Below are 13064 nucleotides of genomic sequence, written 5' to 3'. Positions count from 1 at the left end.
TGATTATAACTGTAGTCCAACATCTTGAGGGCCACAGATTCCTCATCCCTGTATTATGGTATAAGCTTTTGTGGTCTACAGTCCAGTTCATGAGATGCATAAAGTGTTATCCACAGTTGGCAGGTGTACCACAATATGTTTTTCAATCCTTAAGGTGCCACAAGACTCTTCCTCGATATAAAAGATAGGAGTAACAAAAGGCTCACAGTGACCTAAGTGAGAGTGACCAAAGTCATTTGTCTTTAATTTAGGTGATGTGGGCTTAAGGTGGAAAACTGAAGAGTGCAGAAGGAACAACAGTGAAGTTAGGAAAATAATTGTTTCAATGCAATTTCAGAGAAAAACAAATGAAAAAAACTTAATTTTGAAAATAACTGAAAACCTCTAAGAAGCCAAGTGACAGCAAAACTACCTTGCTTCCATTCCAAATCTCTCCTTTTATTTGTAAAGACTGGCATTACAAGCAAAAAAGACTAAAATGGAGTGATGGACACGTCATTGGTGTTTCATGATGCAACTAATGAAATCCCTGAATGGATATTGCTTCACCTTTGATTTTAAAAATTGACCCAAGAAAAACTTTAATTCCACTAATGATCACAAATGGCAAAATGAACCAAAAGAAAAGGTAACAGAAAAAGAAAGTAAAACCAAACTACTGGCAAGTTCATAACATATACATAGTGGGTTGGTGACACTGATTCCAAATGTACAATAAAGCCCACAACACTTTATTACTATGGATATTATCGTGAATGGTTTCTCATGTTGATCAACTTGCTTCAGAAGGTTGCTTTTTTGTTGTTTAAACTTGCATAATAAACATGCAATGAAATAATTGTTTTTAAAGTTTTTTCTGCAGTCTTTTTGTTTTCATACAAAGATTTCATAAAGTTGCAGTGCTGCATCAGAGCATTACCAAAATAAGTGTAAGAGATAAAGAGGAAGATACCTGTGAATTTAGCTTAATGAGAAAAAACTACTTTTTATCCTGAGACACGCCGTAGTCTTATTAAAAAGGTGTGCACAGCCAAAGCCCTCCCAAGTCCTTCCAGAAGATAAAATAAATATTAACTGGGAAGAAAAAGAGGACAAATAAAGAAAATATAAGATGTCATCATGCACTCATCTTCTGCATAGCTCAACCTACATATAGTAAGGCACTATTTCCCCACAACTTAGTGTCCACAAAAATCCTTTACAGCACTCTGTGAACTACAGAGTTCCTTCCAGGATGATGAAATAAATAGACTGAATGAATGTGGCTATCACATTATCCCATGTGTGTTCTCCTAGTTAAGGGAGTCATCAGGCAGTCTCAAAGGGAAAAAAAAGCTGTCTCACATCTCTTTTTGTGTGTATGTGTTCATGTTATGTATGGGGATTTGTTGTGTGGGATTTTTTTTCTTCTCTTCCCAGAGTTAAGTTCTCATTGTTCTCAAATCAAACCCAGAAGAAAAAAGGACAGCTGAATCATCAAAAAACACTTTGGTGCTCCAAACAGCACACTGCTTAACAGATCCGGGAAATCTCGTAGATGTTCCCAAAGGAGTTGGGAGAGGTGTGGATGGTTTCTCAAGAGATGGTCCTCAACTATAATTAGTTAAGCTGGTCTTCATACTGCTTTCGAAAACAATCTCCAGCAGGGAAAAATTCCCAGCATCGCTCCTGGTACATTTTCCATACGTAGGATTCCTAGAAGACACAGAAGAGAACAATGATGAATGGATCTTTAAAGCATCTGTATCAATAAATCTGGAACTTTCAACCATTATTGCATGGATTATAGATACTTAGCTTTTTATATTGATATGTTTTACAAATATAAACTGAGCAATTCATGTATAAAAGAATAATTTAAAACGCACTTATGCAAGAAGTACCAAGACTATGGGCACAATCCAGTCCATCTCTATAGGGCAGGAAAGATGGGTGCACACCCCTGTGCCTTTTACAGACCCATTGGGGGCAACCCATATTAGTGGGGCTCCCAAATCCATTATTAGATGTCTTGGACTTCCCAGTATGCTTTGAGGGAGGATGGGAGGGAGCAAAATGGGGCTTTGTATGTCAGTTGCAGGTAGTCCTCATTCTTCTCCCTCCCAGGACAAGAAAAACATAATTCCAGATTTATGTTTCCGTTAGATTTAACCGGAAGGGGGGGGCATGCTTTACAAAAATGTTTGGCATTGGCCCCCTCCTTTCAGTGATATTTCACGGGTTACAGCAAAAGAGTAGCAGCCCACCCAGCTACATTGGCTGCAATCATCCATATGACCAGCACAGAAATGATGGCCTTAACAGTCAGTCTGCTTTGTTTTCCCTCAGTGATGTCATCACCCAGCCAAATCTGATTGACTATGTCACACTGTGGTGTCATCACATTCACAACACAACTGGTTGCAGTAATATAGTAAATGGAAAAGAGGTGATGGTGCAGAAGCAGTAGCAAATCAGACTGTGGACAGGTGTGAAAAACATGAACATTCAGAGGGAAGTGGTTGGGGAACATTACACACAAACATTACACATACACACCAAAGAAGGACATCTTTTGTGCTGAACTGGGGAACAATTGGTGCACCTCTAGTTTTTATTTTGTGTTTTTGTAGAAAATCCACATGGCATAATTCCCTGTCCTCTCATCCCCTGGCCCCTCAAAAGCCTCTCCTGAGAGCTGGCAACCTTTCTTCTGCTCACAGAAGGTACCTCTGCCTGATTTTCGGGGAGCTGCCCCACACCACAGTTCACAGCTCAGCAGGGTGTCTAGCTACTGGTGCTGAGTCTTACCAAGCTATTTCTGTTTTTCAGAAACTTCATCTTGCATGCTGCAAAAGATGATGTTGACTTACCTGCCCAGTATGTTCCGTTTCATCCTTATTAATGAGATACATCAGGAAAAATCTAAGATAAAGAAATAAATTTTTCATGGTATATACAGGACAGATAATATTTTCAATACAGAAATTGATTAAAAGTTAACAGTGAACCAATCTGGTCATTAGAAAGGAATAGGGCTCCCACATGTAAAAATGGCTATGTATTACATTTGATATTTTAGATAAGGTGATATAGGTCCAATTCAGACATCAGTCCAAGGAACCATGGTTTATCAGACCAGGAAGAAGCCACATACTTGTGTGCTTCCTCCTGATCCCTTCCTCCTCCCTGGCTTCTGCAAAAACATCCCGGTTTCTTAAACCATAGTTTCCTGTGACATTCAAATCAGGAAACCATGGTTTAAAAAGCAGGGGGAGGCAACCTTTTTCATCCGTGGACACATCTGGCAATTTGAGAAACTGTCCTGGGAACCACCACAAAATGGCTGCTATGAGAAGCATGGCAAAGGAGAAGTAACCAAAAGACAGAATACAAGGAAGAGGTGGGGATCTGAGCCCGAGCGCACGAAACCATTGCTTTGAACACACAGCTTGTAGCACCAACAGAAACCTGCTTCACAGCAATCACACCGCTGGTAAGAAATTATGTTGTTGTTTTTTAAAAATGGGAGGGCTAGGGCACCTTGTCAAGCACCTTGAAAGGTGTCCAGGTGCACATTGGTGCCCATGGGCCAATCCTTAGTTTAAGGGCTCCTTCCAAACCAGGATATGAAACAAAGATCTAATTTCAGTTCAATTCCCAAGAGATAGTATGAGTTAAAGGCTCAATACAACTCATTAATATAAGAGATTAAATGTATTTTTGTAGCACAACCTAGAAAAAGTAAAGCATGCCTATGTTCCAGTGAAATTTTACGTATTTGACTTTGGCCATGTCCCATGTATCGCAATAGAATTTAAGTGTTTTCTGGATTGCCAATGTAATGCTCTTTCCAAAGGATTCTGTTTCAGTTCCAAAATGCAAATAATAATATAAGTAACTATCAAAAAAGAAAAGAGGATTATCTCTTGCTGAAAATGCAAACAAATGAATAGGGGCAGGGGAGGGGGGTTGGGGTGACTCTATCTTTTCTTTGTTCATGGATTACAAATGCACTTTCTCCTTTTGTTTCCAGTCTGATATAAGACAGTTGGCAATATCATGAGTTACAGAAGAGTTATACTTCAAAAATATTGTTTTGTTTCATCTCCTTACAACGTTATATGTTTGGTGATATTTTACTTACAGATAATTAGCCAAGTTGTGCTCCTGTAGAGTGTGTGTTTCAAAACCATGCGGCACTGTGTCAAAGTAATCATTACCTATTCCACAGATAAAGCATTTGGTCTAAAAAGAATAAAGAAAACATGTACATTGTTCAAATATTCTGTATCAGTGCAGGAAAAGGTCTGAATCTATATATAGCAAGTATAAAATCTGGTTAGCAAAAGCCCTTGCTTTAAGGTCTTATGCTGGCTCAGCCAAGTACTTAAATAGAAATGTGATCATCATCATAACCTGTTCTTTCTCTATGATACAATACTCTGGTAAGTAAAAGGGAAGAAAGTAAGAGAAAAGACAATGCCAAAATGCACATTTTCCTTAGCGCTTTTCCTGTTTGTGTCTGGAGGAGCTATAAAAGGATATCTATACGCTAGGGATGTCAGTGGTGCTGGAGAAGACTCTTACGAGTCCCCTGGACTGCAAGGAGGTCAAATCAGTCAATCCTAAAGGAAATCAACCCTGAGTGCTCATTGGAAGGACAGATACTGAAGCTGAAGCTCAACTATTTTGGCCACCTAATGCGAAGAGAAAACTCTCTGGAAAAGACCCTGATGCTGGGAAAGACTGAAGGCAAAAGGAGAAGGGGACAGCAGAGGATGAGATGGCTAGATAGCATCACCGATGCAATGAATATGAACTTGAGCACGCTCCGGGAGAGCGCAGGACAGGAAGGCCTGGCGTGCTATGGTCCATGGGGTCACGAAGAGTCGGACACGACTGAACGACTGAACAACAACAAAGGGATGTCAGAGAATTCCGCCACGGATCTCGGTGAGGCTGAATGCCAGAGCATTCTGCCCCCCGAAATCCATGGCAGAACGCCTGCTACCCCCGCCACCCGCGCATCCCCCGCGGATCATGGGATGAGACTTACCTGGGGCGGATGTTCCAGACAGTGGCGGCTCCAGCGATGGCGGCTGGTCTTCCAACAAGCTGCCACCGCTGCCATTTGCAGTCTGGTCGCTTCTGGGTTTTGTTTTGTTTTTACATAGATGTGACAGGCTACGTAAAGACTTACATAGCCTATCACATCTGGGTTTAAAAAAAACAACAACACGTACGCAAATAGCGGTGGCTACGGCCGCCGCCATTTGCGTTCCTTATTTTTGGCCATCTTAGTCTACGTAAATATTTACGTAGACTAAGACGGTGAAAATAAAGGGGAACGCAAATAGAGCCAGCTACGCTATTTGCATTCCCCCTTATTTTCGCCATCTTAGTCTACGTAAATATTTACGTAGACTAAGACAGCCAAAAGGAACGCAAATGGTGGCGGCCGTATCCACCGCCATTTGCATACTTCTTTCTTTTTTTTTAAACCCAGACATGATAGGCTACGTAAGTCTTTACGTAGCCTATCACGTTTGAATACAGGGACACAAGCGGCGGCAGCTACGGCAGCCGCCATTTGCGTCCCTGCTAGCCAGCGGCTGGATGTCCGGCTGCTGGCGGAGCCGGCCGGCGGCTCTGCAGAATCCCCGCGGAGCGGAGCCGGCCAGCGAGGATTCCTGGGGAGAGGGACAGAGTGCCCCCCCCGTCGAGGAATCCGGGGGGAGCGATGGAGCGCCTCCCCCCCCCCCTTCGCGAAAGATTCCACGAAACGGTAAGTGACTTTCATACATCCCTACTGTATGAAGAGTTGGGAAAGACCATTGCCTGAGTCCTTGGAGAACTACAGCCACTTAGCATGGGCTGTAACAGCCAACAGTCCGACACGACAGTATAAGGCAGTGTCATACATTCATATGTCACAGTAACGGAAAACCACAGTGCGAGGGTCTCCAACCTTTCTGGGCCCATGGGCACATTTGGCATTCAAAAAAGTGCTCTGGGTGCCACCACAAATTGGCTGCTGCAGGGGGTTGGGGGCCAAGCACAAAAATGTTAGAGCACTCCCCCTATCTGTGGTTGTGCATGAATATGCACCTTGTGCATGTACCATCCACTCTGCTTGCTCTCTCTCTCTCTCTCTCTCTCTCTCTCTCTCTCTCTCGCTCTCTCTCTCTCTGGCTCTTTTCATGCTTTCCTTTCTCTCTCTTCCCCCTGCCCCTGCCCCAGCTCTTTTCTCTTTTTCTCTCTGGTTCCTTCTCTCTCTCTCTCTCTCTCTCTGGCTATTCTTTCCATCCTCTCTGTTTGGCTCTTCTCTGCCCCCCTTCTTCCCTTCCCTTCTCTGGCTCATTTTCCTTCCTTCCTTTCGTCACTTTTGGATGCTCTTCCGTCCTTCCTTCCTCTCTCTCTGGTTCCTTTTCTTTCTCTCCCTGACCTTTCTCATTCCTCTTTTTTTCTCCCCACCTCCAGTTCCTCTTTCAATCTCCCCCCTCTCTCTGGCTCCTCTCTTTCTCCCTCCCCATCCCCATGCAACTGAATAGGGTGAGAAAAAGCCCCCTTGCTGAAAATCGGCTGGAAGCAGGCAAATTCCACCCCCCACCAAGGACCCTGTTGCCTCAAGGGTCCTTGGTGGGGGGTGGAACTTCACACTCCCCACCAGCTGTTTTTCAATAGGGGCTTTTTTGCTCCCTAGGCAAGCCTATGAAGAATTGTTCCATACGCCTATATAGGGACCAAAAATAGCTTGGTGGGTGCCATAGCCAGACCACTGCCATCTGAGTTTAGAAACAGAATAAGTACTTGCTTTAGAGGACAGAACAAAAGTGATAATGAATGTAGTCTTCATTACCAATAAATAACCTTGAAGATGCCCAGTGCTCTGAGCTGAAGCCACGCAAGCGTAGTGTGCACCAATGGCTGGCCCATATATTCCACTATAAGGAATATATACAAATAAAATCTCAGTTTCCCAAACAGACAGTATTTGACCTATTTAAAATTATTTGCACATTCTGATACAGAATGTGTGGGACTTACCACTTCAGATTGCAGGTGGCAAGCAGATGGTACAGTTGAATCCTCCATATCCAAAGTTTCCTGCATGTAGAGAACTAGCATGCCAGCAAAAGACTAGGCTGGAATCCTCTCCCTGGCATGCTAGCTTTACACTGTCAGGAGATATTTGATGTGAGGAAGCATTCAAAGATGTAACTCACTCCCTGCACTATAAAGTTGTACAGAATAAAGCTTGCATTTCCAGGCTTTGAATTAGGAACTTCAGGGATTCATAATGATTGATTCAAATATGAAGCAATTATTATGAGCTCATAACTCTTCTTCAGCTCAGATTAAAATCTGGGCCAGAAAAGAATTCAACTGCTCCTACCCTCAACCTCACCTAGTCCTCTAAAACCCAGACCTGCTTACCTGCCCGCTGTGGGTCTTGCAACAAGTGGGAGGGATTAATGCTCCCTCATCCTCCACACCTGGTGCACTACATAGCAGAAGTGTGATAGGCAAACATGGACTTGGGAAAAGTATTTCCAAGGGCTGCGGACGGTAGATGTCAGCCCGTGAGAATACTACATTGCCAAAGTCTACTTTTGCCTGGCATACTACTGTGTGGTGCACCAGGTGTCAGAGGAAGAAAAAAGATCCCACCCTTCATCCCTCACTTTCACCACAAGAACAGCCGGAAGATGACACGGGGGGTGGGGTGGAGGTTTGCATCAGGTGGTTGAGTAGGCTGGTAGAGTTTCCCAAAGGCAAATCACTTCCTGGCCATTTATTTTCTCTGACAGTTATTACCTCCATGTCTTCTTTAACTTGTTCTTGCTGATCTCTTAGTTCTCCAAATGCATCAATAATTAATCCTGGTAATAAATAATGTGATATTTTAAACATCTGAGCATCAAATTATGACAAAAACTGGCAAATCAAAACCCTAAAACTGTAATGCTAAACTTGAAGATATATATTAGAGCATGGAGTGCCACATATTTTGAAAACATTTTTCTGGCTAGATGTTCAAACAAAACTAGCTAAGCCACACGCTTAATTTGTTTAGATTTTGTATTACAGGATTTAGTGAGGTGCCTGCAACAAGCAAACCTATATTATATACATTCAATTCTCAGAGCAGCTCCAAAGTTTGTGGGAAACGTGATTGTTACGTGTACATTTATGTCACAGTGGTCTGCAGTAGACCCAAAGCATGGGTGTTTTCTGGGCTGAAAATGCCCCCCCAACACACATACACTTTTGAGGGGCCACTTTAGGGGCATTTGGGGAGAAATTCTAATATGGGGGACAGGTTGTTTACCATGAAAGGTGAGGCGGCAGAGGTTTTCACAGTATTTTACTTTTTTTATTAAAAAAAAGAAGCTTTGTTGCCACTTCAAGCAGTGGCAGAGCTTCAATAAGCAGCGGCCTGACATGGTTTCTCATTGCCAACAGAATGGCCCAATGGGAACGGAACTACATCATGAAATAGTGTTATTTCCCGAGGTACTGTGGGTTAAAGAAAAAAGAAATTGCTGCTCCCCATCCACTGGTCATGACACAGAATCATTCACACTGGTCTGTTGTGCTGGCAGTGAGGAATACTACCAGGCTGCTGCTTCTTGCAACTTCACTGCCACCTGAAGGGGCAGCAAAGCTGTTTTAGTAAGGAGAGAATGTGAAACTCTGGCTCTGCGTCACCTCATCTATCAAGGTAAGCCACCAACCACCCCCCAAATATTAGAATTTCTCTCAATCCCCAGAGATAGAAAAAATCTTTGGGGGGCATTTTCACCCCACTGCCACCTCCTCCCAAAATTGACAAAAATCAGTGGGCTGAATACTTTGTCCTAGCACTAATTTAAAGGTATCCATTCTTGTGTTTAATGCAGGAAATACCGATGTACATCTTCATGTTTGCCATATAAACTGGAGCTGCCCAAAGTGCAATTCAGAGAACAAGATGAGAGAAATAATCGTTTTTGGACTTTGAACCCTCTCTTCCACCCCACAAAATATTTTCATATGGAGAACAAATCTTAATTGCGAAAAGATGTTTTATGTAACAATGTCTAGAGGTTACATCCTTTTCATTGTTCCTCTTCTAATCATGTCTGCATATTAGTAAAGAAGTCCCATTAATGGAGCTCAGCAGAAGTAATGGACCATGGCTTAGAAAAAATGAAAAAGAAATAAATCAGCCAAAAGCCAAGAATATAAATAAAAGGGAAGGGGAAATTTGTTGCAGCAAAAGGATAAAGAGGCTGAAAGTTATCTGGTAGATACTTGGGAAAGAGATGGGCATGGGCCAGCTGTGCAATGTCCTGCATAGGGATGTACGGATATTGTTAAGTCTGTTCTGTCTGCGTTTCATGGACTGTCAGGCAACATTGCCAGAATAGGATTTTTCTCAATTTCCCGAACTTGCATTCGTACGCACTTGCACAAATCCCTCAAAATGCACAGTTTCCCCTTTAGCCTACGGGAGAAATGCACATGTTCTACAGGTCTTTTTCATATTTTTGTATGAATAAATGTATGTATGATTCCAGAAAGTAAAAAAAAAAATGGTCCACAAGTCTGTGCGACTTGGAACAAATCAGTCCACTGTGGAATCTGCAGCTTGGTCTTACAGTAATTCAAACTCATTTGAATCCGTTGCAGATTTCTTCAACGTCCCTAGTCCTGCAGGATCTTATGAGATTAGAGATCTTGTAGAAGCAGGGCTAGCTCCTGTGTTTTCCTGGGGCCTCACAGGATATATGGGAGTACCACCTTACCTGTGTCCTGAGAAACCTGTACGAGGGAGGGCCAAGAAGCAACAGTAAGAACCAGACATGGAACAACCAACTGGTTCAAAACTGGGAAAGGAGTACGACAAGGCTGCATATTGTCACCCTGCTTGTTTAACTTATATGCAGAGTACATCATGAGAAACGCCAGGTTGGATGAATCACAGGTTGGAATTAAGATTGCCGGGAGAATTATCAACAACCTCAGATACGCAGATGATACCACCCTAATGGCAGAAAGCGAAGGGGATCTAAAGAGCCTCTTGTTGAGGGTGAAAGAGGAGAGTGCAAAAGCTGGTTTGAAACTCAACATTAAAAAAACGAAGATCATGGCATCTGGCTCCATCACTTCCTGGCATATAGAAGGGGAAGAAATGGAAGCAGTGACAGATTTTATTTTCTTGTGCTCCAAGATCACCGCAGACGGTGACTGTAGCCATGGAATTCAAAGACGCTTGCTCCTTGGGAGGAAAGCTATGGCAAACCTACACAGCATAGTAAGAAGCAGAGACATCACCTTGCTGACAAAGGTCTGTATAATCAAAGCTATGGTTTTCCCAGTAGTAATGTATGACTGTGAGAGCTGGACTATAAGGAAGGCTGAGCGCTGAAGAATTGATGTTTTCGAACTGTGGTGCTGGAGAAGACTCTTACGAGTCCCCTGGACTGCAAGGAGGTCAAATCAGTCAATCCTAAAGGAAATCAACCCTGACTGCTCATTGGAAGGACAGATACTGAAGCTGAAGCTCAACTATTTTGGCCACCTAATGCGAAGAGAAAACTCTCTGGAAAAGACCCTGATGCTGGGAAAGACTGAAGGCAAAAGGAGAAGGGGACGTCAGAGGATGAGATGGCTAGATAGCATCACTGATGCAATGAATATGGACTTGAGCACGCTCTGGGAGAGAGCGGAGGACAGGAAGGCCTGGTGTGCTGTGGTCCACGGGGTCATGAAGAGTCGGACACGACTGAACAACACAGGATATATAAGGCCTAACAATGCCATTTTAGATGGGAAATATGCTTATCCCCTTTTATGAGCTATAAACCATAGTATATATGTATGCTTGCCATTTGGGGTTGATACTTGAGAGTTGCAATGTTTTTCACCTTCAGTGTCATGGAAAGGGACACGTGGGGCATTCAAAAAATGCCATCAGCTCCATTTTGATGGATTGACATAGTGTTTTATGAATTCTGCCTGGTTTGTTCCTGAACCTGCACTTGGCTGTTTGGGCATATCATTCTTAATTATCACAAAGGCAAGAAAAGCCACTACAGGGAATGAAACACCTGAGCAGGACATCTCTTTATGAAAGGAAGATACTCCATGATTGGGACCACTTTCACAGATAGATATCATCATTGACATACAGCATATGCCAACAGGAGCTGCTGGCTGCTCAAAGATGGCAACCTGATCTTATAACTCTTTCTTGTGAGTGGACAAATCTGTTTAATGTGATATTTTGATCCCCCACCCCAAAGAGGGGATATTATTCTAATAGTTTAAGCCAAGACTGTCTATAGTGTCAGGACTGTTTAGATTTAGGTTCACAAATTGTTAAAACAGATTATAGATTATTACTGTCCTAGTTTGGGTTGTCCAGAGAAATCTTGCTGGGTGAGGAATTCTGGGGCAGTTATGTTCCAATCTGAAGGAGTAGGAAAGATGCTAGTATGCCCACACTACTGCCCTTCCCAAAGGCATTTTGGGAAGGATGAAAGAAATAGTAGAGGCCCCAAGCTCTGCTAATGTTGTGCTGGAGGTTTTTAAAAAGGAAACCAAGTAAAACTGTAAGATGAAACCCCACTCAGATGTTATAGTAAACTTCCTTATCTGACTTGGATTCCTGCATTGAGTCCAATCTGACTTGGATTCCTGCACTGAGCAGGGGGTTGGACTCGATGGCCTTGTAGGCCCCTTCCAACCCTACTATTCTATGATTCTATGATTCCTTCCCCTGAAAGAGCATTACTTGTTTTGTGTGGCTCTCTCCCTCACCTTTTTTCATTTTGAGTTTTCTGCAGAAATCAAGGCAACCCCTGAAAGTAAACTAAAGGAGACCAGTCCTAGTACAGCATTACAGTTGCAGTCCTGTATGCAAGAACATTACCAGACAGGCTGAGATCGCCAACGACTTCAGTCAGGAAATCTTGATTTGTAAGAAATAAGCAATCACAGATCCCTTGGAAGGTCATTCTCTTAGATAAGGGCTTCTGGACAATTATTATATTCAAAGGAACATTGTTTTCTAAACAACAACTGACAAGTTGGTTAGCATGGTTAAACCAGGGCCACATAAAGGGTAGCAAAATAAAGGCATTTTTATTATTTTTTTAAGAAACTTTTACTTTTCTAACTTTTTGCATAAACAACTTGGTATTCACATATACAACATCCAAGCAAAGGGAAAACATATCGAACACACCATGTGATTGATGATTTAAGGTTAAAGGTTCAGAATCCTTGTTATGTCTACTTGGTACAAGTAAGATCGTCCACTTTGCTTTTTCTTGTTCTTTTGTTCTCCCTCACAAAGACAACCCTTGGCCATATATACTCTTTTGCCAGCCCCTCCTTATTTTTAGAACCTTGATCTAAAAAGTCCCTTTGAATTTCTATTCAATTCCTCAAGATTTTTATACAGGAAAAATATGGCTTCATGCCGGGCAAAATACATGCTTCTTCACAAAGAGGCAATTGATTAAGAAAAGAATTGATGCTTCTCTACTGAACTAGATGAATTTCCATATCAAAAGAAGCCTTCCACCTGGTTGAAATTATTTGTTCTCAAAGCCTTCACAAGGCACTGAACTCGCATAAAATGGTCTCTGAGCATAAGCTAATATATCAGACACAGGCAATTTACATATTTCATATGTTGGATGGCGCATTTCACCACAACATGTCTTCTACCCTTGTGCCGGGGTGAACAAATGAAATTTCTATTAGCAGGGAAAATGTGATTTTGACAATTATACATTAAAACACAATTTAAATTGGTGAAAAGCAATGAATACGTACCTTGTATGATAGCTAGTAGAATAACAATTACAAAGAAGAAAAATGTAATATCGAAGATAATTCGATAGATTTCATATTCATCACCTGCTGGATCTTCAATTTCATCACCAATTCCACCACCAGCACGCACTCCCACATACATGTGAAACATGTAGCACTGTAAGTACATGAGAAGATACTGATATTTAAAAAATGTAAATTCTACAGAACCTGCTATGAGTACTTTTAATTTTACTTTGGGGCTTGGAAGC

At 42.2% G+C, this 13064-nt stretch overlaps 1 protein-coding gene across 1 annotated transcript in view; it reads right to left on the bottom strand.

Moving 5' to 3' along the window:
* Window positions 1–218: 218 nt before the first annotated feature.
* RYR2 (ryanodine receptor 2) overlaps window positions 219–13064 on the bottom strand; it is a 545602-nt gene continuing 532756 nt past the window's right edge. Inside the window, exons 101-105 of the mRNA XM_084828209.1 lie at window positions 12814–12970; window positions 7801–7865; window positions 4127–4227; window positions 2853–2904; window positions 219–1695 (exon numbers count right to left, since the gene is read on the bottom strand). Coding sequence (XP_084684335.1) covers window positions 1600–1695; window positions 2853–2904; window positions 4127–4227; window positions 7801–7865; window positions 12814–12970 — 471 coding nt within the window. The 3' untranslated portion in view covers window positions 219–1599. The remainder of the gene's footprint in view (window positions 1696–2852; window positions 2905–4126; window positions 4228–7800; window positions 7866–12813; window positions 12971–13064) is intronic.

The sequence above is a fragment of the Heloderma suspectum genome, chromosome 1 (genome assembly GCF_057233095.1).
Source record: "Heloderma suspectum isolate Gila_16-S chromosome 1, 16-S_ref, whole genome shotgun sequence".
NCBI lineage: Eukaryota > Metazoa > Chordata > Lepidosauria > Squamata > Helodermatidae > Heloderma > Heloderma suspectum.
This window is presented reverse-complemented; position numbering and strand designations above follow the sequence as displayed.